At 34.5% G+C, this 27,291-nt stretch overlaps 2 protein-coding genes across 4 annotated transcripts in view; one reads left to right on the plus strand and one right to left on the minus strand.

Moving 5' to 3' along the window:
* The window catches only part of Zc2hc1a (zinc finger C2HC-type containing 1A), a 39,803-nt gene extending 21,676 nt beyond the window's left edge, over positions 1-18,127 (plus strand). Inside the window, exons 5-10 of one of the 2 annotated variants that reach the window (XM_028890409.2) lie at positions 709-857; positions 2,476-2,575; positions 3,048-3,147; positions 9,991-10,107; positions 13,269-13,376; positions 17,394-18,127. In XM_028890409.2, coding sequence (XP_028746242.1) covers positions 709-857; positions 2,476-2,575; positions 3,048-3,147; positions 9,991-10,107; positions 13,269-13,376; positions 17,394-17,559 — 740 coding nt within the window. In that variant the 3' untranslated portion in view covers positions 17,560-18,127. The remainder of the gene's footprint in view (positions 1-708; positions 858-2,475; positions 2,576-3,047; positions 3,148-9,990; positions 10,108-13,268; positions 13,377-17,393) is intronic. The other variant, XM_028890408.2, reaches the window with a different exon arrangement.
* Positions 18,128-23,698: 5,571 nt separating this feature from the next.
* The window catches only part of Il7 (interleukin 7), a 41,403-nt gene continuing 37,810 nt past the window's right edge, over positions 23,699-27,291 (minus strand). For both annotated transcript variants that reach the window (XM_028890417.2, XM_037202340.1), the window contains one exon: positions 23,699-25,599. In XM_028890417.2, the coding sequence (XP_028746250.1) occupies positions 25,492-25,599 (108 nt within the window). In that variant the 3' untranslated portion in view covers positions 23,699-25,491. The remainder of the gene's footprint in view (positions 25,600-27,291) is intronic.

A 27,291-nucleotide genomic window follows, 5' to 3' on the forward strand; every position in this document is an offset into this window, starting at 1 on the left:
AATATGTTAGACTATTCCACTAATAAGCAGAAAAATTTTCTGAAATTTGAATTATGTCAATGAAGGTTTGATTTTTAAATTATTTCTTCCATTTCTTGGGACCACTTTTAGAAAATAAGTTTCTTGGCAGTCTGTTTACTATTTCTTGATTTTTTTAAAAGATTTTTTAGTTTAATCTGTACATGAATTTCTATTTTAATGTGTTTTTTACTGTTTAAGTGCCATATAAAGTTTATGTCCATGATGAAAGCAAATATTTTTCTTTTACTGTTTCTTTTCTACTAACATTTTTATTTTTTATTTTTCTCTTCAAATTGATTGAAATGCAGGAGATAGAATTGGTTTTTGGACTTTTTTTTTTTTGGTTTTTCGAGACAGGGTTTCTCTGCGTAGCTTTGCGCCTTTCCTGGAGCTCACTTGGTAGCCCAGGCTGGTAGCTCGAACTCACAGAGATACGCCTGGCTCTGCCTCCCGAGTGCTGGGATTAAAGGCGTGCACCACCACCGCCCGGCCGGTTTTTGGACTTTTTAAAAAAAATCTTTACTAAGTTTAGGTCAGCTAAGTTGGATACTGTATGAGAATGGGAGCCATGCTTATAAGGTGTCCTTGTTTATATTACTTATTCATCTTGAACTACTGATCCTAGAAGTCCTACTGTCCATTACAGGTGTTCCTTTACTAACTGCTTTCTTCTTTGATGTGCTTTAGATTACATTCAGTGTCCATATTGCCAGAGGAGGTTCAACGAAAATGCAGCGGATAGACATATCAATTTCTGTAAAGAACAGGCAGCACGCATTAGTAATAAGGGCAAATTTTCTGCTGATCCCAAAGGAAAGCCAGCTTCTCGGCCACAGGTGAAATGCACGATTTAAATTATTTCTCCAAATTAGTGAGAATGTGCCTCTTTAAGATTCATACTTTTATGTTTATGATTTATAAAATTAAACTAGAGTTTTCCCATCGGCTAAAATGGATGTGTTATTGCTAAGGGCTTTGATACAAAATTTGAATGACTACTTGAGAAAAAAATAGCACATATTAATTTATTTGAAAGGTATTTTGTTTAGTAGGGACTTCATTCCTTTCTCTAGTATTGCTAAATTGCATTTTATAAATCTTTTTTACTCAGTTTAAAGTATATTCTAATTTTTATCTTTTTACTTACAGTTCATTTCAAGTGAATCATTTATTGGATGATAATTATAATGTTTATAGATACAGTTTGTTTTTAATTCTGTTTTAGTTTGAGACAGTATTTGCCAAAGGCTTTATACTATTAAAATGTGTTCCGTTATCTTGTATGTGTTCTTATGGTATATTATGCTACATGGCATCTGGAATAAAGTGTTTGTTCTACATTTGTGTGTTGAGACTTATAAATGCCAGACTGAACTAAGTACTGTTGACATTTCTTTTGATTTTTCACACCAATTATAGGAAATTTGTTAAAATCTTTAGCTTTGATTATAGTATGTTCTATTTCTTATGTTAATTTTACCTCTTATATGTCACATACTTGGAAATTTTCTTAAATTGTAGTGTTGTCTAAAATTGTAATCCATAATATACAATTGCTTATTTATTGGTTCTTTAAAGTGTCTTTTTCCTGATGATTTTATTTTGAAGTGTATTTTACCTCATAAGAAAATTAGTTATTTCAACTTATGATTCTTAGTTTTGCTCACATTTTCTTTCTTTTCTTTAACTTAAATATGTGCTTTTGCCAGTCTATAGACTAGACTATAATTAGTTGTTTTTTGTTTTGTTTTGTTTTAAATTTGTCGCTAAGCACCCTGGGCTGTTTTGTTTGGACAGGCACATGAAATGCAATTCTTCTTAGTAAATTGCTTTAGGTCTGTCATGCTTCTGCCTTCAGTTATTTTCATGTACACAAACACATGCACATTCTGCTGCTTTTATCTTTTTTCTTTGTTTTCATTGCTTTTCTACCTCTTTGACATGGTCTGTCTGGAGACATTTCAAATTAAATCCATTGCTGTCCAGTTTGGCTGACTAACTTTGATTTATACATCTGATCTGTGTGCTGGCAGGTGTTTGCTACAATCTCAGATGGGGTTGAAGTGGCAGTTTCTTCTTAGCTAATCTAAAATTCAGTGCTTTAAAATGGTTTTCATATCATTGTAAATATTATTTGTAGTTTCCTGAGACACTTAGTTTTTGTAGAAGAGTTGGTCTACTCAAACATTTTTGTCAAAAATAAACTTGTTTTGATTTCTCCATTAGAGTACTTTATTTTATAAATATGGACACTTACCTTAACCATATTTAAGTGTATACTCGATATTACTAAATGTATTCAGATTGCTGCATAACTGTCATCACTGTCTGTCTCTACAGCTTTTCTTGTAAAACAAAATTTCTGTCATTAGGTCTGCTGAGATGTTGAATTACTAGTTTGCACTCCCTGATGACAAAATGACACTGATTTTTTTTTAATTTTCATTATTTTAGTATAAGCCATCTCCACTTAAAAAATCAAATTCTCCTGGGACTACATCATCAGGATCTTCCCGACTACCACAACCAAGTACTACTAACAAAACTGTTGTAGGTAATGAGATCTGTATGGCAAACTAAATAAACAAACAAAGGAAAACCATGTTAGTTGATAAGGATGATGAAATGATGAAAGTAGCCTTATCTAGATTGTTAAAAAAATTGTGAGTAAGAAATTTAGAGTAGTAATTCTTTCTGGGTAAAACTGAAATAGGGTTGAGTTGCTTCTATAACCAAGTTCTTTTCTGGATTACTTGAGAGGCCACAGTGATTGTAGGGGCTTCTTGTACAGCTGTTCCTATAAGACAAGCGCTAACAGCTTAGAGAAGATAACCTAAAGTGAGGTGTTATGTGGGTCAGTGATGAGATAAAAATGAGAAGGAACATATTCCTCATTAATAGTTGTAAATTATTTATAACTATAGGCACAAAGAGTGTTGATAGGGAACCCTTTTCCTTGTTAGAGTCTCTGTTTTGTATGACTTTTCTTTCAGACTATTCTTAAAACTGACCTTTTTTATTATAAGGTGTGCCTTCGGGTAAAGCATCTTCAGTTAACAGTTCTCTGGGAAACAAACTTCAGACCTTATCTCCTTCTCATAAAGCAATAGCAGCCCCCCAGGCAGGGTAAGTGTATATTGAATGTGGTATTGGTGCTGTATGTTTAAATTATATCAGTGTTTTGTGTTTGTCCTTAATCCTTTTTCTAAGTTCATTTGTTTCTTTTAGCATATTGCTAGTAAGGAGATATTCAGTAATGCTATTGAAAAATCTCAGGATAGCTGTTTCAGAAAAATATAGTTGGTATTTATTAAGATCCTTAAAGTTGTGTGTGTGTGTACATGTGCGTGCGTGTGTGTGTGTGTGTGTGTGTGTGTATGCATGTGTGTGTGTGTATGCATGTGTGTGTGTGTATGTGTTTGAGTGAACAGTTGTATTTTGGGAGCATCTAAGAAATAATGAAAAATATTAAAGGTTTAGTAATAGCTGTCATATTTTGAACACTATTTCAGACATTGTGCTGCACATTTTGATAGGATTTAAGTCTTCACTATCGTCATGGAGTAACTCAGAATCAGATTTGTTTAAAGCTATGTAACTTTTAGGAAGAGCGAGGTGCTGATTGAGATCTCTTTGAGTAGAAAACAGTTAAATGTTTTTATTATAATGTACAAAAATTGCCTATTTTATAATAATGTATAAAAATCACCTAAGTGTATAGTTTTAATGGAATAATATGTATAGAAATATAAAGATATTTGGCAACCATGAAGATATTTATAAATGCATTTTCATAACGATTTTGCTATGAGAAAAATGTAGCGTACAAAATTTAAAATGGAATTTCTTATTGTATACTTACAGTGTATGAAGTGTAGTATGATGGAACTGGTACTAGAAATATGTTTAGGCAAAAATATACTGAATTATCAGTTTAGGTAAGACTGTTCACTAATAGTTTTATTCTTCCTATATGACTATCATTTTATACAGATGTCTTTTAGTGAAAAAGCTTCTACTTTTAATGATCCATTGTAATGTTGGAAACATCTTTGATAATATTAGATAGTTTATTATCTAAATATTTATTTTCATATTTAAATGTAAATCTAAAGATTTACACTCCTCTGTTAATGAATCACAAGGTTAAGGAACTGGTATAAAACCATCAGTACTGACGTTTTTGTCTTTTTTTTTAACATACGTGATGGTTAAAAAAACATAGCTCACACTATTTTGAGTATGCTTTATCTCTGACTCATAGTCACTAATTTTCATGAAGACAATTTACAGAGGAATAATTGCCAGTTGTCAATAACCCTCTTCCTCACTCAATTCAGACAGCATAGGAAATCCAAGATATACAAAGACCTTGAATCTGGGAGATGAGTCAGTGGGTAAACATTTGCCATTTAAGTAAGAGTATCTGAGTTCAGATCCTGGAACCCACGTAAGTCCCAGGCGTGATGATACACATAACTGTATTCCCATCATTCTGCCGGGGAATCCCTGGAAGCTCATGGACCAGCTAGCCTGATATACGTAGCAGTAAATAAGGAACTTGTGGCAAAAAGGCAGAGGTGAGGACTAGTTCCTGATGTTGTCTTCTTAGCCTCACGTGTGCACCATGGCACATGTATGCCTACATTTAGACACACCAATATGTGTACACATACATACAGATATCACATACCCATACACACACACACATATACACACACAGACACACACAAAGTTTAGTGTGATGACGATACAGCTTAGTGGTGGGACAGTTGCCTAGCATGTGCAGAGCCTTGAGTTCAATTCCCAGCATCATCAAAAAGAAAACAAATAATCAAGACTACAGAATAGAAAAGGAACAAAAACCAACTAACAATATGCTAACGAAGTACAATAAATTGTCTTTTTCTTTTTCATCTTCTGGTGGTTAAAAAAGCAAAACAATACTAATTTATTATTGTCTTGTCTACCGGTAGACTCATTTCATAATAATGCATAGACATAGCAGTTAATTTTACAAAGACTTTTTACTCTAGTAAAGAGAATTGCTTTTACTTGGGCTCTGATATTTTTAGTATTTTGGTTATCGCTGATTATAAGTTAGAAGGCAATATTTTTCAGTACTTCTGTTATACTGATGATTTTCTCTTTGGTCATATTAAGTTGTATTTCACACTTTTTAAGTAGGCTGTGCATATGAAGCTGGCTAGTAGAATTTTTCAAAAACAGTTTGGGGGCTGGGGAGGTGGTTCAGTGGTTAAAGTACATGCTGTTCAAGCATGAGAAATAGGGTTCTTATCCTGAGAAGCCATGCAGCACTGAGTGGGCATAGCAGTCTGCCTGTAATTCCAACCCTGGAGGTGGCTTCACAGTTCCCAGATTAAGCTGGCTAAAAGACTAGCCTTACCAATAGTTTTGGGTTCGATGGAGAGACCCTGCTTCAATGAATAAGATGGAAGAACACAGTCAAGGATGATTCCTGATACCCACCTCAATCCTCCACAAGCCTGTATACACACATGCATGCACACCCACACATCCAAAAATAATCAAAAATGTGCACACATACATGCAAACTCTACAGACACAAAGAGACAAGAGAGAGAAAGACAGAGGAACAGGCAGCACACAGTACTGAGTGAGTGAGCACACTGATCATGGAGTCAGAAACCCAGGCTCTTGTATTCTGCTATGCCACTAGGTAGGTAAGTAACAGTATATCTCTCTGACACCTCTTTGTGACTGTGTTTAGACTTTGAATACTGCTGTAAAAAACCTAACCAACATTTATATGATCCCTAAGAGAAAAATGTCTTTACTAAGAGGCAGAGATTTTGAGCATTGCTTATCATGCCATGAAAATTGATCACTTTGGTTACCCCATATCATATTAAACTGTCAGTCATATGTGTTCAGATTCCAATTGTCCATATGAAGAGCCTTCTGCTTGAACAGGAGTTATTGTTTACTTCTGGCCAACTATATTAGTTGGAGTATCACTGTGTTCCTGTAATGTATTAGAACCACTTAACAACTGTCTGTTTAGTGCCAGCTACCCTTTCTGTTTTAGAAGTTTTGGAGCAGTGATTCATTTGATTGTTTCCTTGATAAACTATAAAACACCGTGATGACAGGATCAACAATAAAAAATCATCATCAACAACAGCAAAACCACAGAAAAGGACCTTAACTAAATTCCTGGAATTTTTAGGGGTTGAATGATAAAACTAATGAATTGATCAATTTAATTTATCAACTATAAGCTTGTTGGCCCATCCTAAAGTAGTGGTCCTGGTGACGAATTATGTAACTTTTGCATGGGAATGATCTTTTTCAGTTGTGCGTTAATTCCGGATTGAGTGAAGGTAGGATTAAGACATTTAGTCAGCTGTAACATTGAAGGTGTCGAGCATTATCTGAGATTGATAAATGTCATCACTTGATCCTACGGTTGTTTCAAACATGCTGTTTATAGCCTTTAGTATGGTTTACTCATGTATGTATGCTAGTCTTATCATATATTGAGATTATGATATTTTAATATTTGGACTTGGAAAAATTCCTGTTTGGTAATTCTAGATAACTTGTAGTGAATTTCTACATTATTTTAAATAAAACACACAAATAGAAATTTTCACCTGAATTCTCAAAGATTCAGAAATATGATGGAACACTAAGTTATTAAATATTGTCACCTTTGGATAAGATCACAAAACTGACACTGCTTAATGTTTGTCATTTTAAATATATACTGAGCATAACATTTTCTATAGCTGAGTTACTGTTTTTCAATAATTTATTTCAGTTACTATGGGAAAAAAAAAACCTAGTAGTCGTAGTAGATGGGTTAAAAAGTACAGCTACAGAATACATGTAAGGAACATTTGTGAGTGTGTGTGGATGTGTGTATACAAATGTGTGTGTGTAGGCCTGAGGTCAATGTTGCCTTTATCTTCTCATTTTCTGAAGCAGGTCTGTCATTGAACCTGTAGTTCATAAATTCTGCTAGTGTGGCTGGCTGGAGCTACAGGGTTTGGCCTGCCATCACCCAGGACAGGTGCACACAATGTTCAGCTTTTTACAGGGTTTCTGGGGATTCGAACTCCTGTCCTCCTGCTTGTGCAGCAAGCAGTTTACTGACTGAGCCATCTCCCCAGCCCTGGAGAACATCTTTTAATCAAAAACTGTATTTTTAATGCTTTATTATATCCAATTAGTAGGAAATAAATGTCTCTAGTTTTTATATGGTAGAAACGTGTTTCTTTAAAATTTTTTCTTTTGTGTTTATTCATTTTGTGTGTGCATGTGCATACCAAGGCATACATGTGGAAGTCATAGACAACTTGTGGGAAGCAGGTGTTCTTTTTTCCACCATGTATGCCCTAGGGATCGAACTCAGGTCGTCTGCATTAGCCGAAAGCACCTTCATCTGCTGAGCCATCTTGCCAACCCAGAAGCCTCTTTGTTTTACAGAAGCAAAGCTAGCTTGTTGTGTGCATTGAAAATGATTGAAGCTATCGTATTAGGGCGATTTCTTTATTGTGGACTTGTTATATGAAACTTTCTGTGATGAATTACAATTTATATATAATATGTAAAATATACGTATTATATATGGATCATTCTAGAGTCTGAATGTCACAGAGTCTCCTAACTACAGAGATCCACAGTATAACAAATGCCACCTGGTAAGGTTTCCCAGTACGATTCCTGAAATTGTCTCTTGATGGTGCAACAATCTGTGCTGTTTTCTGCAGCTAACGGCTCCTCATAAGCAGGGAGATTTATTTCTCAGTAGACTTATTTTTATATCAGTAGTAAACAAGGAACTTTTCTTAAGTTGAAATTTACTTCATCAGGAATTGTTTGAGATCATTTCCAAATATTTCCTCAAATGGCTGTTCAGCTATGAATCCTTTGAAAATTCAAAGAAGTGCTGAATAAGATCTTGATAATTAATTGATATTTATAAAGTTTAGTTTATGTACACAACCTAACAATAGGAGATTGTAGCAGAACATATACTTGCTTTTAGCCCCAGTCACATTTACTAGTAGTTAGTTTAAGAAGCATTTGAATTTTGTGTCTGCCTAAAACCATCATTTATATGGACACTATATAAAATTTTATATAGTATGTTTATATTTTATATATTATAGTTGGTTGAATTTGTAACTCATATCTGGCAGAAATCATCTCTGGGGCCCACCCACCTTTCAGTTAGGTTTTCACAATGTAAGCATATTCTCAACCCTCTTGTATATAGAGAACAGGAAACAGCCACCTTAGATAACTACCTTAGATTTTTGTCCCATTCTATGTATCTCATTTTTATGTGTTGATTCACATGCAGGATTTACACCTGTTACCATAATTAAAGAATCTGTTTGTATTTAAACTATACAGTTGGTGTGTGGTGTTTGTGGTGCTGAGTTAAATCTAGGGCCTTAAGTGTGGTCAGCTGAAGTTTTCTTACATCTAAATTTAGTAACTCTTTCTCTGAGACAGATTTCATTCCTTATTCATAAGTCACAGATGCTTTTTTACAGACAGTGTCTACGACAGTATTGCTTTGACAATTATTTAACATTTAACAACTCAAAGCATAAAAATGACCAATTAGAATTTGAAGTCATTGGATTGTCTTATAGTCTTTTAAATTAAAGGTAAATTTTAATCTGAAAGACTTGTAGAAGTTGTGTTTAAGACATTTACTGAAGGTTGTTTGTAATGTGCATACTACTATGTGCATACTGTTGCCACCAACTTTGATGAATAGACAGGAACATCAAAATGACATTAACATTGCTCCTGAGAGACCCTTACATTCTGGAAAGAGTAACAGATCCTTTTTTGATACTAACCTCTTTAAGAACAAGCATCAGCTCTTGGTTTACTGGTCTGTTCGCTCAAGTTAGCAGCGTCTGACAACATCATATATGTCTTTAGGGCTTACTGAGTTAAATGAGTAAAAAATAAAAGTGAGTGAGCAGATATCTCTTTAAAGGAATATGTATGTTCATATATATATGAGACAGAATCTTACTGTGTAGTTTTGGCTGGCTTAGAACTCTTGAAGACTAGGCTGAGCTTGAACTTATGGTAGTCATCCTCTGCCTCTGGAGTGTTGGAATTAAAGGCATGCTCTTCCACACTAGCTCAAGAATATATTTAATGTTATAGATGGCTTGTTTTTTACCAATCATTTGAGATAATTTTTCTAATTTCTAATTTTCCTGTTCTCTGCCATGAGTGGATATTGGTGATAATATATGATTTGACTGTATAGCTAATGTAAAACAATTAAGTGTCCTATAAACCTGCAGTTAGCACTAGTATCCACTAGATGGAGATATTGTATGCTTTAGGTTTAAAAGGTTTCACAATGGTGTGGTTGTTTAAGCTTTTGCCTGTGATATTTAAAAGACCATGTCTTTTAAAGTATACATCATGTTTTGCCTTTTTACTACATATATTTCAGAAACAAACTCATTCCATATTGGAAAGTGAGATAAGGTAAATATGTAAGCATTCCATATTCAATTATATCTTTCAAATTCAAGGACAATCATAAAGTAAAATACTAGAGAAGAAAGGTTCTTCCATTTCAGGGAAAATGAAAATTGTGTTATCTGTGACTAACAGCTTGGAGTTCACATATGGCTTCACACAGACGGTTGTTTCATGATTTGTTCTCCACTCTGGTAGATGTGCTGATGCTGCGTGGAAACAGGCAGGGTAGCCTAAGTGGTCAGAGCTTACAGTCTAATGATGGACACTTGGTGAACTCAGAAATCTGTGACATGTGCCTTCATCCTGGCAGGCAGTCATTTAAGGGAAGAGGGTGCATGTCTAGTGAACCAGAATGTCTTTTTCTGAAGAACAATAATCCTTATGTCTACATAATTCTTTAGAGGCAAGCAACCAGTAGCAATCTCCTTATGGGTACACCTTTATATATTTTGATAGTAAGATGGACAAGTTAGGCCCTCCACTCCGAACTGGAAGACATGTGCAAAGGTTGTATGACAATGATACAAAGTCAGACAGTGCCTTCAAAAGACATGAGTTATTTCCAGTTTACAAGTAAGTATTTATAATGCAGATACTTCTTATAGGCTTCCTATTATAGAATACTATACTTTTTATACTTTCTATGTAAAAGTGATCTTACCTTAATCATTTTAAGCCATTTTAGTGCTAAGTGGCTAACAAGTGTAAAATATTTTTATTATTATTAAGGGTTTCTATTCAGATTAACACTGATCATGCTTTTTATTCTATTTAATGTTAATTTTATAAGGTATTGTAGCAGTCACCTTCAACAGTATTTTTTGTGAATGCTAAATATTTTTAGGAGTAGTAGCCTTACAAAGAAGCGCATAGGGCAAATTACATAGTCAAGCAGATGATGAAATATAGCTAGAGGAAAATAGGTCCTAGAAAAGCAGTCAGGTGATCCGTAGTCTTTTTGAATTGTTTATAAATCCCGCATGGTACATAGAAGAGGTGTGAAACTGCTGGATAACACACCTGTCTCCTTTGGCCTGCTGGCCAAGAACAGCGGCCATCACAGTCACTCTTAAAGCACTCAGAAGCATGAGATTTGAGGATTGACATATTTGGACTTCAGTATCTATCAATTTTAGTCCTCATTCATACATTATGAAATTAGGATGTAACAAATGGATATCTGTTTAAAATTTAAAAATATTAATGAAGTTCATGGTACATCCTACTTATTATTCATCCTGAAATATACTGATAAATTCAACTATGTATGCAATGAAATAGTTACAGGAGAAGATTCTAACATAGCATGTTTGATTCTGAGTAGTTAGTGATCATTTGTAGGAGAACATTGTGTTCTGAGCCTTGAATTGATACAAATATCAGGGGAAATTGTCTAGGAAAAAGATGAAAAAAAATAGCACGTTAAGTTTATGTATAGACTTAGGATAAATACTTACCAGATTGTGGCCAGGAAGAAAAATGTTTTGAGTATGTGAGCTATAGGTAGAGAATTAATCAGCATAGATAGTTCTTTCTAGTCGCTTCAGAATGGCTCTTGACAGATTTCATCTCTTAGATGATATTAGAACAATAGATGTATAGTATCATAGCTATTTGGGTTGATAATCTTATTATTTTCCTTGAAGTTTAATCATTTAATATTTAATATATTTATAGATGATATTCAAGGTATTTTTAGCTATGTATCTTGACACATTATATGAAGGTAATAGTGTGCCTGGAAATACTTGCAGAGCTTTTAAAAAAGAAAAGGAAAGAACTATACTTCCTATTTGAATGACACTCTGACAGTTTTCTTTACATGGAGATCAACTTAAGAAAGGCATGATTCCACTTCCCCTTTATAAAACTAGAATAGAGTAAGCCTCACAGATAGACTCGGGAGACAATTTGAAGAATGTTGGCTGTCTCATCAGTGTGCCAGTGTGTTTCTTTGCTGGAGAAGCTAACTACTCAGAGCAACCATTCTGGATTGTAGCAGTGTGTGTTGAATATAGGATCTGTACTGTTACCCACTAAATTCAAGTACTAATCTGGCCGCATAATAGCATTACAGCTTACACAGTCTCTAAACAAGGTTCTCCAAGCCAGTCATGTGGTACAATATATTTAGACAATATCTCAAAAACAAAATGTCAACATAGAAAGAAATGATATCTTCATATTTAGTATAGTGAGTATTTGGAGAATAGTTATTACATGCATTTATTTTGGAAGTAGTTATTCAACCTGTTAGGGATGCTTCCAACCTTACTATATATATAAATAGAGTAGGAAGAATTTCAGCCATAGATTGGGAACTGCTAGAGAATTTTTCACGTTTTTTTTTCCATTTATATTACAAAACTGCTTGTTTGCAAAATGAACTTAGTCCTTAAAGAAGAAGAGGGACTGTTGCCTTCTTGGCTTTCTGAATATTGGCTTTGCAGCATACTTCTAGAGTCATTTTGGTTAAGTTACTCAAGGGCTTTTTGTAAAGCCTTTTTTTTATCTGTAACATGAAATTATTTATTAGAATTAAATAAACATGCAAATCAGAAATGAATTTGGTATGTAGTAGTAACTATTAAAAGTGAACATGTGGAGCTGGAGAGAGATGGCTCAGCAGTTAAGAGCACTGCCTGCCCTTCCAGATGACCCGGGTTCAATACCCACATGGCAGCTCACAGCCATCTGTAGCTCCAGTTCTGGGGTTCTGACATCATTACACAGACGTGCAAGCGGGCAGAACACCAGTGTGCATGTAATAAAAATGCATCATTTAAAACTTTTTAAAAGTTGCCGGGCGGTAGTGGCTCACGCCTTTAATCCCAGCACTCGGGAGGCAGAGGCAGGCGGATCTCTGTGAGTTCGAGGCCAGCCTGGTCTCCAAAGCGAGTTCCAGGAAAGACGCAAAGCTACACAGAGAAACCCTGTCTTGAAAAACCAAAATAAAAAAAAAAAAAAAAAAAAGTTAACATGTAGTGGGATATCAATAGTAGTATAATAAACATGCTGCATTTTTATATGAATTTATACCTTAAAACCTTTCTGTAATGTAAATGATGAATTTACCAATGAGGAAACTCAAGTTATCCTCATTATCATTGTCATTACCAAGTTGTTCGTTAACAGTGGAATTTTAATCTAAATTTATGTAAATCCCATAGCCTCTCCTGATAATATTATATTATAATTCAGAAATCTGAAGATTAAAAATGGAAATTCAAACTAACAAGTCTCAATCATACAGATTTTCAGTCTGTGCAGTTGGTGAATTTAAATCTTTATTTATTTTTAGTCATTCTAAGAACTTTCATAAAAGTGAATATTATCATTTAAAATAGCTAACAAATTTTCTTATTTTAACAGTATTCTGTATTTCTAGGCTAGCAATAATACTTGTTTAGTGTTTGCTTAGGAGTTGTCCATAAACAGTTAACAGCGTCCATGTTGTGAGCAATTATAAATGAGGCTTTTTAACTAGGCTTTTAAAATGAAATTTTCTATAAGGCATAAGTAATATTTTGATCTATGTTGTATTTTATGAAAGTAATGTTATACAATGTATCATTAACACATTATACTGCTTGTTTTCAGATTAAAAATACTTACTTGGAATTGATTCTCTTGGACTTCTCTACGGCCTCTGTTTTTCTACTGGTATAAAAAGATCAATCAAGAAACATTCGTGTTTATACTTTTTCATCATGTTGTCACTTTCTCTCTTCCAGAGGTAACATCAAACCTCGAAATACTACACCTCCTAGCTTGGCAAGAAATTCTGGGGCTGGTGTGCTTACCAACAAAAGAAAAACGTTTACTGAGAGCTATGTAGCCAGGTATGTTTAGCTCACTAACCTAATAATTAGAATGAAAATTAATGTATGCAGTCAAGTTCTATATACAATGGTAGGTAATATGCTATGTATGATTTGGTTTCCTTTATTGTAGAACTCAATGTAGCCTTCAAATGGACCAGAAATTGTTGAGGTATAAATACTGTTTTCTTATACTTTTTCATTGTAAATACTCAAATATTCCCATGTTCAGTTTTACTGCATTTATTTAGCTTTTTCTTTTCCTTTTTTCTTGCATGTTTAAATATCAAGTGCAGTATTAACTGTGCAAATAGACCATATGAATATCACTATTATAATTTTCCATATTTTGATATTTAAGCCTTTCCTGAAAAGACTATATGTATACACACACACACACACACACACACACACACACACACACACAGAGATTAACATTATTTTTGAATGAAAAGATAGAGAGAAAAATGGAAAAATCATAATTAAGAGATAACTGGAAAGTTAATATCAAGTTTGTCCATAAGATGTGTCATGAGACCCTGTCCACAGGTGAGTCATGAGCTACAAACTGGATTTTGAAATTTTTAGTAGTGAGGGGACAATGGCTGTAGAGGTATGGTTCATAATGTCTATAAAGTAAAAACTACATTTTCTCTAAAAAGTATACTTAGTCAGAGGTCTTAAAAACTCTCCTAGGAGCTTTATGAGGAAGGTCCTGGGTGACATAGTGAATAACTTCAGTAATATCCTTACTGTAAACATGGCACAAGTTTCATAGTTTGTTTCACTGAAGGCCAAGGACATGATACCCTGTGATGTACTCATAGTTGTGATGTGTGTGTCATAAGTGTATATTACATGCTTTGTCTCAAGTGTGTAACATATCCAATTCTCCAGAATTTTGATTTAACTCAGGGATAGGTTCAAATCCTCAATCTTGTCCTCAACCTTAGCTTCCTGTCAGAATCATCTTGGGACTTCCTAAAGCTGAAGTGATAGATTTTGAGATCATGTTTAGAGAGTGGGCATTTGTGCATCTGCCATAGACAGAGCTTTAAGAGTGATACTTCGTGTAACAAGATGTGAATAACAGTGAAACACATGAATTATTATGCTCCCAGCTAGATTCTTGAATAAATGCTGTCTGTCTCTGCTGGGGTCTTGATGTATATCAAATGTCATAGACATGAACCTCGTTCTTGGAGGTCTGAAATATGGCTTTACTGTGATATATATACAGATTTACATATGTGTATCTCCATGTACTTTGAATCAAGGTTGGAAGTAGGATTAACATTCTCTTATACTTAATAAATTAAAAAATATATACATTTCTGTATCATATACTTTAGTATTCTAAAATGTTGTATCTAGAGAGGCGATCAAAAGAAAAGAAATACTAACAAGCAGAAGCAGAAACTTCCCAGTAAGAAATGCAGTTTTTTTTTAAATGATTGATACCTCAAAAGAAGCCAGAACCTCTCTCGTTGATTTTTTTTTTAACACTTTTACATCTCAGGGGGTAACAATCATGATTGTAACAGACCAGGATTTCCGAGATATTTCTTTTCTTAGAAAAATAACAGAGTGTACAGTCTCAAAATTGTTCTTGGTGAAACACCTAGAAATGTGAGATTATAGTGAAAATTTGTTAATATATATATTGAAAAGACCAATTATTGAGTAAATCACAATTAATACCTAGTGTATTTCCTGACTAGAGATTGGTATCTTAGATGTTATTACAGTCTTTTTCTCAGCAACAAGCAGGAAATAGTTTTTATAATAATGTCACTTGAATACACAAATTTAAATTACAAGGGAATCAGTTTAAAGACCGTGAAAATTTTTTGACATAGAAAAATTAAACTTTCAATGATATTGAAGAATATAAAGTAGATGTAATCTACCCTTAGAATATTTAATACCAAAAATCCATTTTGAAAAGCTGTCTGTACCAATCACTAAATTAACACATATATTAATATTATTTTCAGATAATTCATGAATCTTGATTAATCATTTTGAAAATATGTGTAAAGAACAAAGGTCTGAAATTAACCCAGACAAGGCAAAAAACAATATTGTGAATGATATGTGAAGTACAGTAGTTGATACGGTTTGATATTGATTCCTGGATAAACAAATAAAATGAAATTATTAGAGGGAAAGGCCTTGGTCACATGGATGGCTAGAAATCTGCCCCACTGCAGAGGAAGCAATGCGGAGTGGAGTATTCTGGAACTAACAAATTTGCCCATATAGGAGAAAATCAGTGATCGGAGCCCTTGCTGTGCATAGGCTTGAGTATGTACACTGATACTCTCTCTCTCTCTGTCTCTCTCTCCCTCTCTCTCTCTCTCTCTCTCTGTGTGTGTGTCTCTCTCTCTCTCTCTCTCTGTGTCTCTCTCTCTCTCTCCTCCCCTTCCCCCCCCATACACACATACACACATACAAAACAGTAAATTAATTGTTAGTAAGCTAAATGCCTGTATTTGGAAAGTAAAGCCATTAAGATTGTAGAAAAACAGGAAGTCATTATCTGATATAGGAAGGGATTTTTTGAATATTTTAATAAATACTGATTTACAGCAAAGGATACATTTGACCATGCTAAAGCAAAAAAAAAAAAAAATAGTGCTGCAAAAGCCTGAGATTCATTGAAATCACACCACATATTGGGAGAGGAGCTTACTGTTCACAGCCAAATGTGTCCAAGCCTTTGACATTATGTCACTGTGTTGTCATATATAAAGTTTAATTTTGATATCAGTGCAGTTGACTTATCAAAAAATGCAAAAAACAATGCAATCTGACAATATTTTAATAAGCTTTTGATTTTTGTGTTGGGTCCCATTTGTAGCTTGTTTTTGGCCACATGAGGCCCATGGTCACTGAGTTGGACTTGCCTGATTGACAGTGATATGTAGGGATTTGCTACAAATACAATGGTAAGGGTGAACCCATATAATTGATAACTCTGTGGCTTGGTGGGAATAGAGGACAGGAACAGCAAATTGCCAGAAGAAGAACTGTCAATGCCAGAGAAATGTGAAAGGATATTTAGCCTTACAAACAGGAATATGCATATATTAAAACTATGTAGGTAACCATTTTATACTTAACGAGGTGAACAAAAGAAAATGTCTTAGCACAAAACACATTGATAGGAAATGGGATAATGAAGAACCTTGTGTGCTCCTAGTTGGAGCATGCATTGGCCAGCAATTATGTACAGAATTTAGTAATGCCTAGCAAAGTTGAAGTTTTAGTATTATATGAAATATTTACTAATGGGTGATTGATCATGTTGGGTATTGTTTTTTTAACATTTTGAATTAACTATATATTTCACTGGCATAAACCTAGTTTATTTTTCCCTTGTTACTCTCCCTTGACTAATATTATATATACATCCTAATTCATTTAATATTGTGTTTGTGATTTGTAAGGGTTATTCCAAGCTGTAATTTACTCTCAATATCTAACTGTGTGTCTCCATTTGGGTAACTTTAGTGATTGTACAAACTATTCCTCTTGGGACTACAATCAGGAGAATATGTGTGGAGTATTAAAACACAGGAGAAGCCAGGCGGTGGTGGAGCACACTTTTAATTCCAGCACTTGGGAGGCAGAGACAGGTGGATCTCTGTGAGTTCGAGGGTAGCCTGGTCTACAGAGTGAGTTCTAGGACAGGCTCCAAAGCTACAGAGAAACCCTGTCTCTAAAAACCAAACCAAAACAAAACAAAAACAAAAAACATGAGATGCTGATATTTACTTCCTTTTTATCTCAAGTTTTAAGTGCATAGCAGCCTGTAGCCTTCTTCCATTACCTTCCCACATCTGAATTACAGGGGTGTTTCACCATGCATGCCCAGAGATCGTTTTAGAACTTGAACTAGAGGACTATTAAAGTTCACATTAAGATTTTAGTTTTCGTATATTAATTACTTCCTGTTATTTATTTTATTGGGTTATATTAAAACTACTAGTGTGAGTGAAATTGATTCCTGCACTTCTTTCTCTACTTCTGTAGGCCAGATGGAGACTATACATCTTCAGTTAATGGTGGAAACATTAAAGGCATTGAGGGAAATTCATCTGGACACTTACCAAAGTTCTGCCATGAGTGTGGGACAAAATACCCTGTTGAGTGGGCAAAGTTCTGCTGTGAATGTGGCATTCGAAGAATGATTCTGTGAACAGAATCTCACCGGTTGAGGGGCGAGGCTCAGAATTTGATGATTATTGCTGCTTTGACACCCAGGGCACTTCTTCTAGTTAGTTGTGCTAAAGCTATTTACAGTACCCTTTCCCTTAGTCTGTGGAGCATAGTCCTTTGGCTGTATAATGTGTTTGTATATATTTGTATGTATGTATATATATTCTGTATATAATAAATCTGATTTCTTCAACCTGTGCATTCAAGGAAATACTTAAGTACATGTCAAAACCTAAGTTGATATGAGATCATTGTCTTGGGTATTGCTCTTCAGTGGTTTAAACACATTAGTATACTTGCACAAGCACTCCTATTCTAGTGATGAGCCTTATAAGCTTTAGCATAACCGCATCTCTGAACAAGAAATCAGAAGAGATGCTGTTGTTGATGCCTGTGACCAGTAACATCATAGAGAATGGGATACTGGAGTTTCTGCTCTTAAGAGAATGTTGTTTAGTCATTATCAGTTGATGTGAAGTCATTTTCCCAGCTGAACTCTTCAGCAGCTAGTGTTAAATTCCAAAAAAAAAAAAAAAAAAAAAAAAAAATGATGAAAAGGAAAATCTGAGGTCCATATTGCTGGTAACTTCATGAATTATTAATTACATAACCTAATTAAATTATTAAACATATACTCATCTGTGAACATGCAATTATGCAATCTCCTTTTCAGAAATGACTGGGCATATAAATGTATTTTACTCTGCTTATAACTGAATGATTAATTTACCTCCATCTTATTTGAACACATTTTCTCTCCACTTCCAATTGTATTCTGAGATTTTATTTTTCCTTCTTTTGGCATAACTCCTTTGAAGAGTAGTTTTAGTTTACTACTACAGTCTTAGCAGTATTAAATATAAAATTATTTAAGGTACACAGGTGGATTTTTTTGTAAAATCTTACATGTTTAAACATTTTATTTGTGTATGGTGTTTATAGGAAATTAATGCATTTTAAAACAAATCACCCTGCCCAATAAATAATAATTGTGGTACTCATTAATTCTGCGCATGCAGGCGAAGCTGTTTTTAGTTCCTCATGGTTCATATAGTTAGTAGTACATTGAAAGATCTACATCTAGTTTTCCTTTTCATAGTTTCTTTAGTGCTTACCATTGAAATAACATATATATTACACTTGACTACAGTACGTTTTGATCATTCTTACTTTCACTATAACAACACTCACTGGCCGGCCGCTTTGGCAGAGTGTGTTCCACAGTCCTGCAGTAATAGCTGTTCAGTCTGAACTTTACCTTACAAGGGTGCCAATAGCATTTTTTTGTGTGGATGTGGTTCCTGCCTTGCTTGTTTCTGATTAAGGATGGATGTAGAAATTCATTGCTTAGAATTTCATTTCTGAAATTTATCCGCTACTTTCTGTTTTATTTTAATTTGTGGAGGGATTTTAAACTTGTAACAAGTCATAATCTTGTTCACCTAATACTTCCTTTCTTGTTATTAGATTTTCTCCCTTGTTTATTCTGTTTGGTCATATTGATAAATTCAAAGCTAGTCAGTTTGAATAAGTAGTAATGAATTTAGAAGACTAATAAAACAATTTAGATTTTCATTTTAGTAATTTCTTTTTGTTTAATTAGTTATAAATATATGAAGAACTTTTAATTCAACTTTATCTAGGAATGAGCACTATTTCTTTCAATTGTATTTTTAACTTACATAATCTTTTATCCTACTTAGAGTGGGTGGATAGATCGTTTTTAAATAAACAGACATGTTTGTCATTGACTTCTACAGTAGCCAGTGTTAAAAACATACTACAGAGATAAGCTGATCAAACACAATCAGTTCCAGAAACTAGTGATCACTATAGACAGTAAGTTGGTGAAATACACATTTGAAATATGTTACAATTTTTAACAGATTTCTATGGTCCATATTTTACTCTAATGTTGATGTGTTGTGCAATAGTTTTTTTTTTAAGCAGTCTTCCTATGCACCATTCATTTTTATTTATTTGCACAATTATTTGCAAGTGTGATAGAATGAAAAGTGATTGTTAAGGTTAAATTAAGATGGAATATTGCTTATAGATTATTCTGAAAGTTATTCACTTGAAACAAATAAGACCATTGTGACCGCTGTTGTCTCTTATTCACTGTTTTTTAAATTATAAATGATATATTCATTTTGAATCAATAAAGACACAAAACATAAATTGTTGTTTGTTACATTTATTGATACCTTTTAGAATGATAGGCATAAACTAGATTAAATAAAATGTTTATAAAATACACTTTTAATAATACCATAGTTTTTTAATTGCTGTTTTATGGCTTTTATTAAACATTTGTTACAAGCTTTTTTTTTTTTTATCTTTTTAATTGATTCTCTGTGGATATCCCATCATGCATCCTGATTCCATTCATTGCCCCTTCCCCTTCCGCTTTCTTCCACCCTCTGTCCTTGCAACTTCCCCCCAAAAACAAAATTTAAAAGTAAAAACAAAGTCTCTGCATGGAAGCTGTAGTGTGGCCCAGTGAGTCACACAGTATACCCTTTAGTCTGTCCATCTTTACTTGTATGTGTTCATTACAATGAGTCATTGGTCTGGGTTGAGGCCTCTGGCTTTTGCTACACTATTGACACTGGTCCCTCACTGGGACTCCTCTTGGATATCCTATTGTTGTCATGTGTCATGGAGATCCTGTAGCTTTGGATCTGCAGGTCCAGCCCCTTCACATGCTCCAGTAGTTCACAGATGTAGTGGGTGTTGGGATAGGCTACCTTCTTTCTGGTCCTGGTTCTGAGCCTGGGTGGTGGCTGGTTTGGTCAGCCTGCAAGCTTTCCCTCAGTGTCACCTCCCAGGTGATCTTTCCAGCACTTCCTCTGCTAGTTCACCTCATGTAGCAGACAGCAAGGAGAGGGTCATTTCTTCTGGTGTTCACACTCTTGGGTCCAGCCCACCTCTACTCACACCGTCAGGGCCAGCTCTGCTGTTTTGCCCAGGTGAGTTAACAGGGCCCACTGTCTGGATTGCTGCAGTTGGTGAGGGGCAGGGCCAACTCTTTCACTTTTGTGCCCCCAGGTTGGCTCTCCTGATGCAAGTGGCAATGGAATTGGTGAGGAAGGGGGCTCTACTGCTCCTAAGCCTGCAGGCCTGGCTCACCCATGCCTGACAACAGGGTCAGCTCTAGTGTGCAAGGTGTCTTGCTGTAGCACTACTTTTCTTTGGGCCGCCAGCTCACAAAGAGTGACATGGAGACTTGGCTTTAATTATGAAAGCTCGGCCTGTAGCTCAGGCTTGTTCTAACTGGCTCTTATATCTTAAATCAACCTATTTATATTAATCTACGTTCTATCACGTGGTGGTACCTCTCCCATCTTGTACCTCCTGTTTCATCTCTGTGTCTCCTGGCTTCTCCTGCATGCATGGATTCCTCCTCATCTTCTTTTCTCTCTCTGGAAATCCCACCTGTATCTTTTGCCTGACTCTTGGCCATTCAACTTTTTAATACACCAATTACAGCAATACATCTTCACATAGTGTACAAGTATCCCACAACATCCGGCTGCTATCCTGTGTGCTGCAGCTGGTGATGGGCAGGGACAGCCCTCCCACTGTTGTGGCAGGCTCTCTCACCTGCGGCAGGTGGCAAGGATCAAGGGGAGGGACAGCATTTTTCTTCTTATAAGTTTTGTAAGGTATAGGAATACTGTTTTTATACCCAACAAAGTTTTAAATTGAAAGTAATATTTCTAGATAAATACTATACAATTTAATGGAAAATAGTTATAATGAGTCAAGACTAGACCATAATTGAAATTTTAAGACAAACGCTATATCTAATGAAAATATGGCTATTAGATGTTTCATTTGTATTCTATTTTTTCCTAAGCTAAAAATGAATGCTTTTTCACTAGGAATAGAAGCTCAAACAATAAAAATCTAATAGGAAAAAAAAAACACAGACTTCATCACAACACTTGGCTATTTATTTATGTTGAATATGAATGTATTTTATGTGGTAAATATATCTTCAGTACTGAGGTCATTCGATTTTTGAAATGGATTATTTTATTGAGTATATCTGGGAAAAGCTTAAATTAGAACACTCGTTTTATTTTTACTTGGAAACATTTTGATGAAATATTTAAATACTGATTATTAAAATACTTTCTCTTATATGTGTATTGCTTTGGTTGCCACTAGAGGGTGCTTTTGTATAATTTACAATTCCCAGATTCCAGTTAGTTGTAAAGGTCTCTCAGTTTTGATTTTGAGACATGAAATTTTAGGGATTTATGAGTAATTCTTTGGTGCTTGTGTCACTTTTAGAAATCTCGATATTGATACCTTGAAGGGATAGTGTAAGCCATTGGGAGCGCCACCATGGGAGTAATTTAAAGCAATAGTCAATATTGCCTTTCAACAATTTTTAGCAAAACACCATTCTAGAATATTGCCGGCTGGCTGTTGCTTCAACATTTCACCTTAGTCGTACATGAACATGATGGGTAAAGATAACAAATTTACATTTAATTGCGAAGAAAATGCTTTTAAATTGTGCATAAAATACTCCAATTGTGTTAAAACTGTACAAATAAAATACATGAAACATTTTTTTCCTATATTTTGCTTGCTTCTACTAGGATATTTGGTGAAGTTTATGTAAATTTCATACATTGTGGACTGTGTAAATGAATATGTAGTATATTTATACACCTTATGAAGGAAATAGTTTTATAGTTTTCAGAATCAAGTGTGACTATGTCTTATCTAAGACTGCCACTTTTCTATTGAATTCAAGCATACACGGGTGTAAATGCTGCCTTTGTGCGCTGGGTTAGCTAAGTAATTTTTGCAGTAATTTACTGTGAAAAATGCAGTTAAACCCAAGTACTATTTTAATGAAAAATTTCTGAATTTTACTCACGAAACTTCTAAACAGTCTTTTTTTTTTGTCATACTCTTTCCTTTTATGTGAATTTTACTGTACTTGAAATAAGAATTAAACTTAGTTGGAATAGCTGGTAGGTGTTTGTCTTGCTTCTATTGACCAAGTTGTGCAGCTGTGAAATAATTCAAAATTTTTTCTGCTATTGTTTTTGTCTCTCAATTATTTTGGTCAAGAATATACTTCAAAAGTAGAAAGTTATTTTGTTTAACAGTCTCCCCAAACTCACACTACTTATAGGGGACTATCATATAAACCTCACAAGAAAGGAGTTTTAAATTTTATTTTAAACACTACTTTCTCAACTCTTTGTAAAGATGCCACTTAATTAGTATTTCAAAGTAATTAAACAATTTTAGGATACAATGGACTATAAGATAAAATCAAAACGCCAATTACATGAGCATGGCATTTCTGCCCTTCTTGGTCCATTTAGTAAGTATTGTCATAGTTCTCTTGTGTCTGTAGAATAACTGATTCTCCCTGATGATGTTACCAGGGAGCTCCTTACTATGGGTAAGAGACCTAGACTCACTACCAGTATTTAAGTAGAAGACAAGAAGCAATATAAGAAATTAAACATTCTCTAAGTAATAGTTAAAAGTAAAAAAGATTGGCTATGTGGTAGATTTTAAACTTAAATTTTGTTATCATTTATAATGAACATTTTGTGTTCGTATGGCTAGACTCTTGAAAATCCTCCTGCATTTGGTGAGTTTTCTGAGTTGGATTATCTCACTGCCGCTAAATCATAGTCAACTTAGCTTTCCATCCTTTCTTGCTTTCTTGTAATAAGATTATGACTTTGTGACTAGGAAACAACTGAGCAGGTATGTATTAAGATTCTCCAAAAGAGAAGAACTAATAGGAGTGTGTCTGTTTATGTTTGTACACATAGATGTGTGTGTGTGTGTGTGTGTGTGTGTGTGTGTGTGTGTACTAGAACATATACATATGTTGTAGTATAGATATGTATGTGTACTTGTATAAATACACAGGGACTTACTAAATTCATTTTCCACATCAGAGGCTGAATCTGCAGTCCCATTAGAGTTCACCTCTGAGTCACACAGTGGCCATCTGTAGGCTGAAGAGCACACATGTTGAATGAACTGTTGGAGCAAGAATTTTACCAACAGTTCAAGTCTTTCATGAATAAATAATTAAAACCAAGGAAGAAATGTTATAGCCTTTAATAAACATTTAAATATTGTACTTTATTTTGCCATAGTCAGAATATTTTTCAGTGTTGATAGGGAGCATTACAGACATCTTGCATGTTTAGAGTTGACCGTTAGATGCAAATGCCCTCAGGTCCCTAGCTAATGGCTTATCCATTCTACCAGTTCTTCAAGGTAGAGGACTACCATGTAGTAGATCCTATTTTATCATGAAACATAACCCACTTAGCAGAGTCTGATAAAGAAACTGAATTCTTAAAGTATAATTTGTTCCTGACAGTTTGAGAGAACTGTTTGTTTTTGTTTTTTTCAAACAGTGATTATGAAACAAACTTTAAACAATCAATTCTTCTCTCAAAACTGTGTTCATGCCAGCTGTCTGTACCATTGAGGATGAAGTCCATATGGGTTGGGGAAGAGGAAGAGCAAGAGGACATGGCCACCCCACATGGAACGTCACTGGAGCATGTGTGGATTGCATACAAACATTCAGCCCACAGCTACAGGCTGAAGTGGCTGGGAAGAGCAAGAAGAATGTGAGTTCAGCAAAGCAAACTGTCATCTCTTTTAGAAATTTGGCCTCTGCGGGGTAGTGTTCTTCTTCCTTAAAATTGAATGAAGACCGCAGGCCTTTCAAATGATTTAAACAGGTGTATACATAGAATATACAGAGGCGTCTTTTCAATGAGAGTCGTTTAATGTAACAAAAATAGTGTTCCTAGCTGAACATATTGGCTTATGCCTGCAATCTGAAATGGGAGCATCATAATTTCAAGGCCAGCCTGAGGTACAAATGAGACACCATTGCAAAACTAGAAATTGGAGTTTCTTCTTTTAACGTAGTTGTGGGGGCTGTGCCATGCTGATTCTTGGACCAGTGTGTTGATGGTATGTGTTGAATGAAAGTTGGATCAAATGGCAGTGCACAGTGAATGCTTGAGATTAAGTGAGCCTGACAGTGTTAATACATACATCATTTATTTTAAAAAGAGAAACTATTCAAAGTAGGCGATTGGTAGTATTGTATGAAAATATTTTATATAAAGGTAATGTCAAAATTAAATATATACATTAATTAAAAGTCTAACATATATTATTATCTTAAAATATACTTCCCAAATTGAAAATTCAGTTAAACAAGCTTTAGTATACATAAATGACAAAAGTTACTGAATACTAAAGTTCAATATCTTTGGACTAAGTGCATTTCTGTCTTTAAAAATTCTTTTATTTAAAAATATGTGCTATGCTCTTTACTGAAGGTTTGTGTTATACATTCATGTTTAACTACATTTCTTGATATCTGTCTTAAGTGCCTTAAGCTTTTTTTGTAATTTTTTCTTTTTTCTTTTTGCTGTTGCTGCTGCTTTAGGATGTGACTCTTGTTGTCGTGAGCATTATCCATCACTGTGAGCCCTCCAGCATCTCCAGCATACAAGACGACAGTTCCACTCTTCAGATTGTTCACTGATGCCCAGTGGACCATAACATCATTTTGCTGATGAATTCTCTTAGGTTTTATTTTTGTAGGTTTGATATCTTCTGAAATATTTGGAAAAGGTTTAGAAAGTATTGCAGATAACATGATTGCCTTACAACATCAGTGCAGTCGATATATGTCCATATGTATATTCTGACTGCAGCTATCAGTTACAGATTGTTTGTGTCCATTTTCTAGTACCTCATTGTGGATTTCCCAGTGGCTCTGATCATTTGACCAGGAGGCATCCAGCAACTTCTGAAGAGATTTCATTTCCTCAAAATGTATAAACTGGCAGATTTTTGGAGACTGCAATTGCACGTCCTATGTTTATATACTGCCCTTCAAAATTTTATTCCAACAAGTTTTTATCTCTCTCAGTAGTCTCTTTAGGAAACATGGGTCATTCTTTTTCTGTTCCTTTAAATTCTTTTCTTCCTGGAAAAATAAATTCATAAGATTTAATTTAATTTAACTCTTTGATATAACATGTCTCAAGACATTTGCATTTTATTTTTCATCATATTAGATTATACCTAATATTTAGTATACCAGAATGAAGACTCTTGCATGACATCTTAAAACTATGACCTATGGTGATATTTATGATTTCTGACTGACAGGAAAGTCCAGGCTACTTAAGCTTAATGTATCATCTGCCATTTTCACCCTGTATCAGTGGACTCCTATAAATGATACATATTTTACATCATTTAATTGAACTTCTTTTATGAAAAAATTAATTTTAGTGAAAAGATTTAACACTGATAATATTTAGATTAATAATAATTTGTCTGATTCTTAGAGTCTGCTACAAAAACAGTGTTTACTGAAGTATTGCTGCCATCTGCCTTCTAAGTTGATTTTTGTCACCTCATTAAGAACTTTGAAAGGCTACTGGTACAGTGTTGAGAAAATGGAGAGAGATGCCTGCATACAGCAGATACTGGAGAGCAACAGTCATATTTCCTCTGAGCCGTGTGACATGGTAGGATGATTCCTCATTTAATGAAGAACCAGTTATTGAATATTTTCTGGGCCAGATATTACTCTAAGTATACCACATACTTTATTCTGTTTACTTGGTAACCCCATGACCTTGATGATTTTACCTCTGTCCAAAATTGAGGATACTAAGTCACAAAGAGGTAAGAGCCAGTGTGACATGGATACATCTTGAGCTCATTTTTTAAATTTAGTCACAAATTCATATCTCTGTTAGTTATATACTTAAGTAACAGCAGCATGTGGCTTTTAAGTAACTTCAGAGAGCGTATGAGAGATTTTGAAAATAGATATGGGGAAACTTTTCATTAATCTTTTCAGCAGGGACACCAGAACATTTTTAAAGAACCAATGGAAGTCCCCTTGACTAAGTACTGTATTTGAATAAGAGAAAGGCAATTGGTACTTCCATGGCCTTAGTGTAAGTACATTTCCATAGGTTCTACATCCTTGGATTTAATCAACTGAAATTGGAATATACTTGAAGAATATGGGTAGACTGCACCGAACATGTGTGGACTCTTGTTCTTGTCATTGTTCCTCAAACTACACATCATAAAATCTAAATACTTATCATTTCCATTGCTCTGGGCATTTTAAGAGGCCTATATGCAATTTAGAGTATATAGGAGGACATGTGTAGGTTATATACAGAAACCCCATCCTTTTCTGTAAGGAATGTGAGCATTGACAGAACTTTGTATGTGAGGAGATGGCCTGACTATTCACCTTGAATAGTGATGTACAACAATACACGACATGGAAAAAGTAGGCAGAAAAAACATTGCTTTTATCTCTCAGATTCTGGAGATTAAAGTATTCTAAACTTTTCAAATTATTAGTCACATGTTCTTAGCATTTTTATTTTGTGTCCAGCTAACATATTTGTATACTTTGAGTTGGGATGTCTAGAGTATGAAAACCCACCTACTGCCTAACAGAGAATGTTTATGTTTCCATGTATGTGTTGATTAAACATCAGTAATGGAAAGAATCCATCATCCACAAGTCAGCATACTCATTGTTCAATGTCCCAGACTGCTTGGTTTTTAAAGCAGATTCAAATGGGCTTTCTGACTTTGGAACCCGGGCAAGACCGACTTTCTAAAAACTGAGGCTTCCTTG

This window comes from Peromyscus leucopus, chromosome 2 (genome assembly GCF_004664715.2).
Source record: "Peromyscus leucopus breed LL Stock chromosome 2, UCI_PerLeu_2.1, whole genome shotgun sequence".
Classification (NCBI taxonomy): Eukaryota; Metazoa; Chordata; class Mammalia; order Rodentia; family Cricetidae; genus Peromyscus; species Peromyscus leucopus.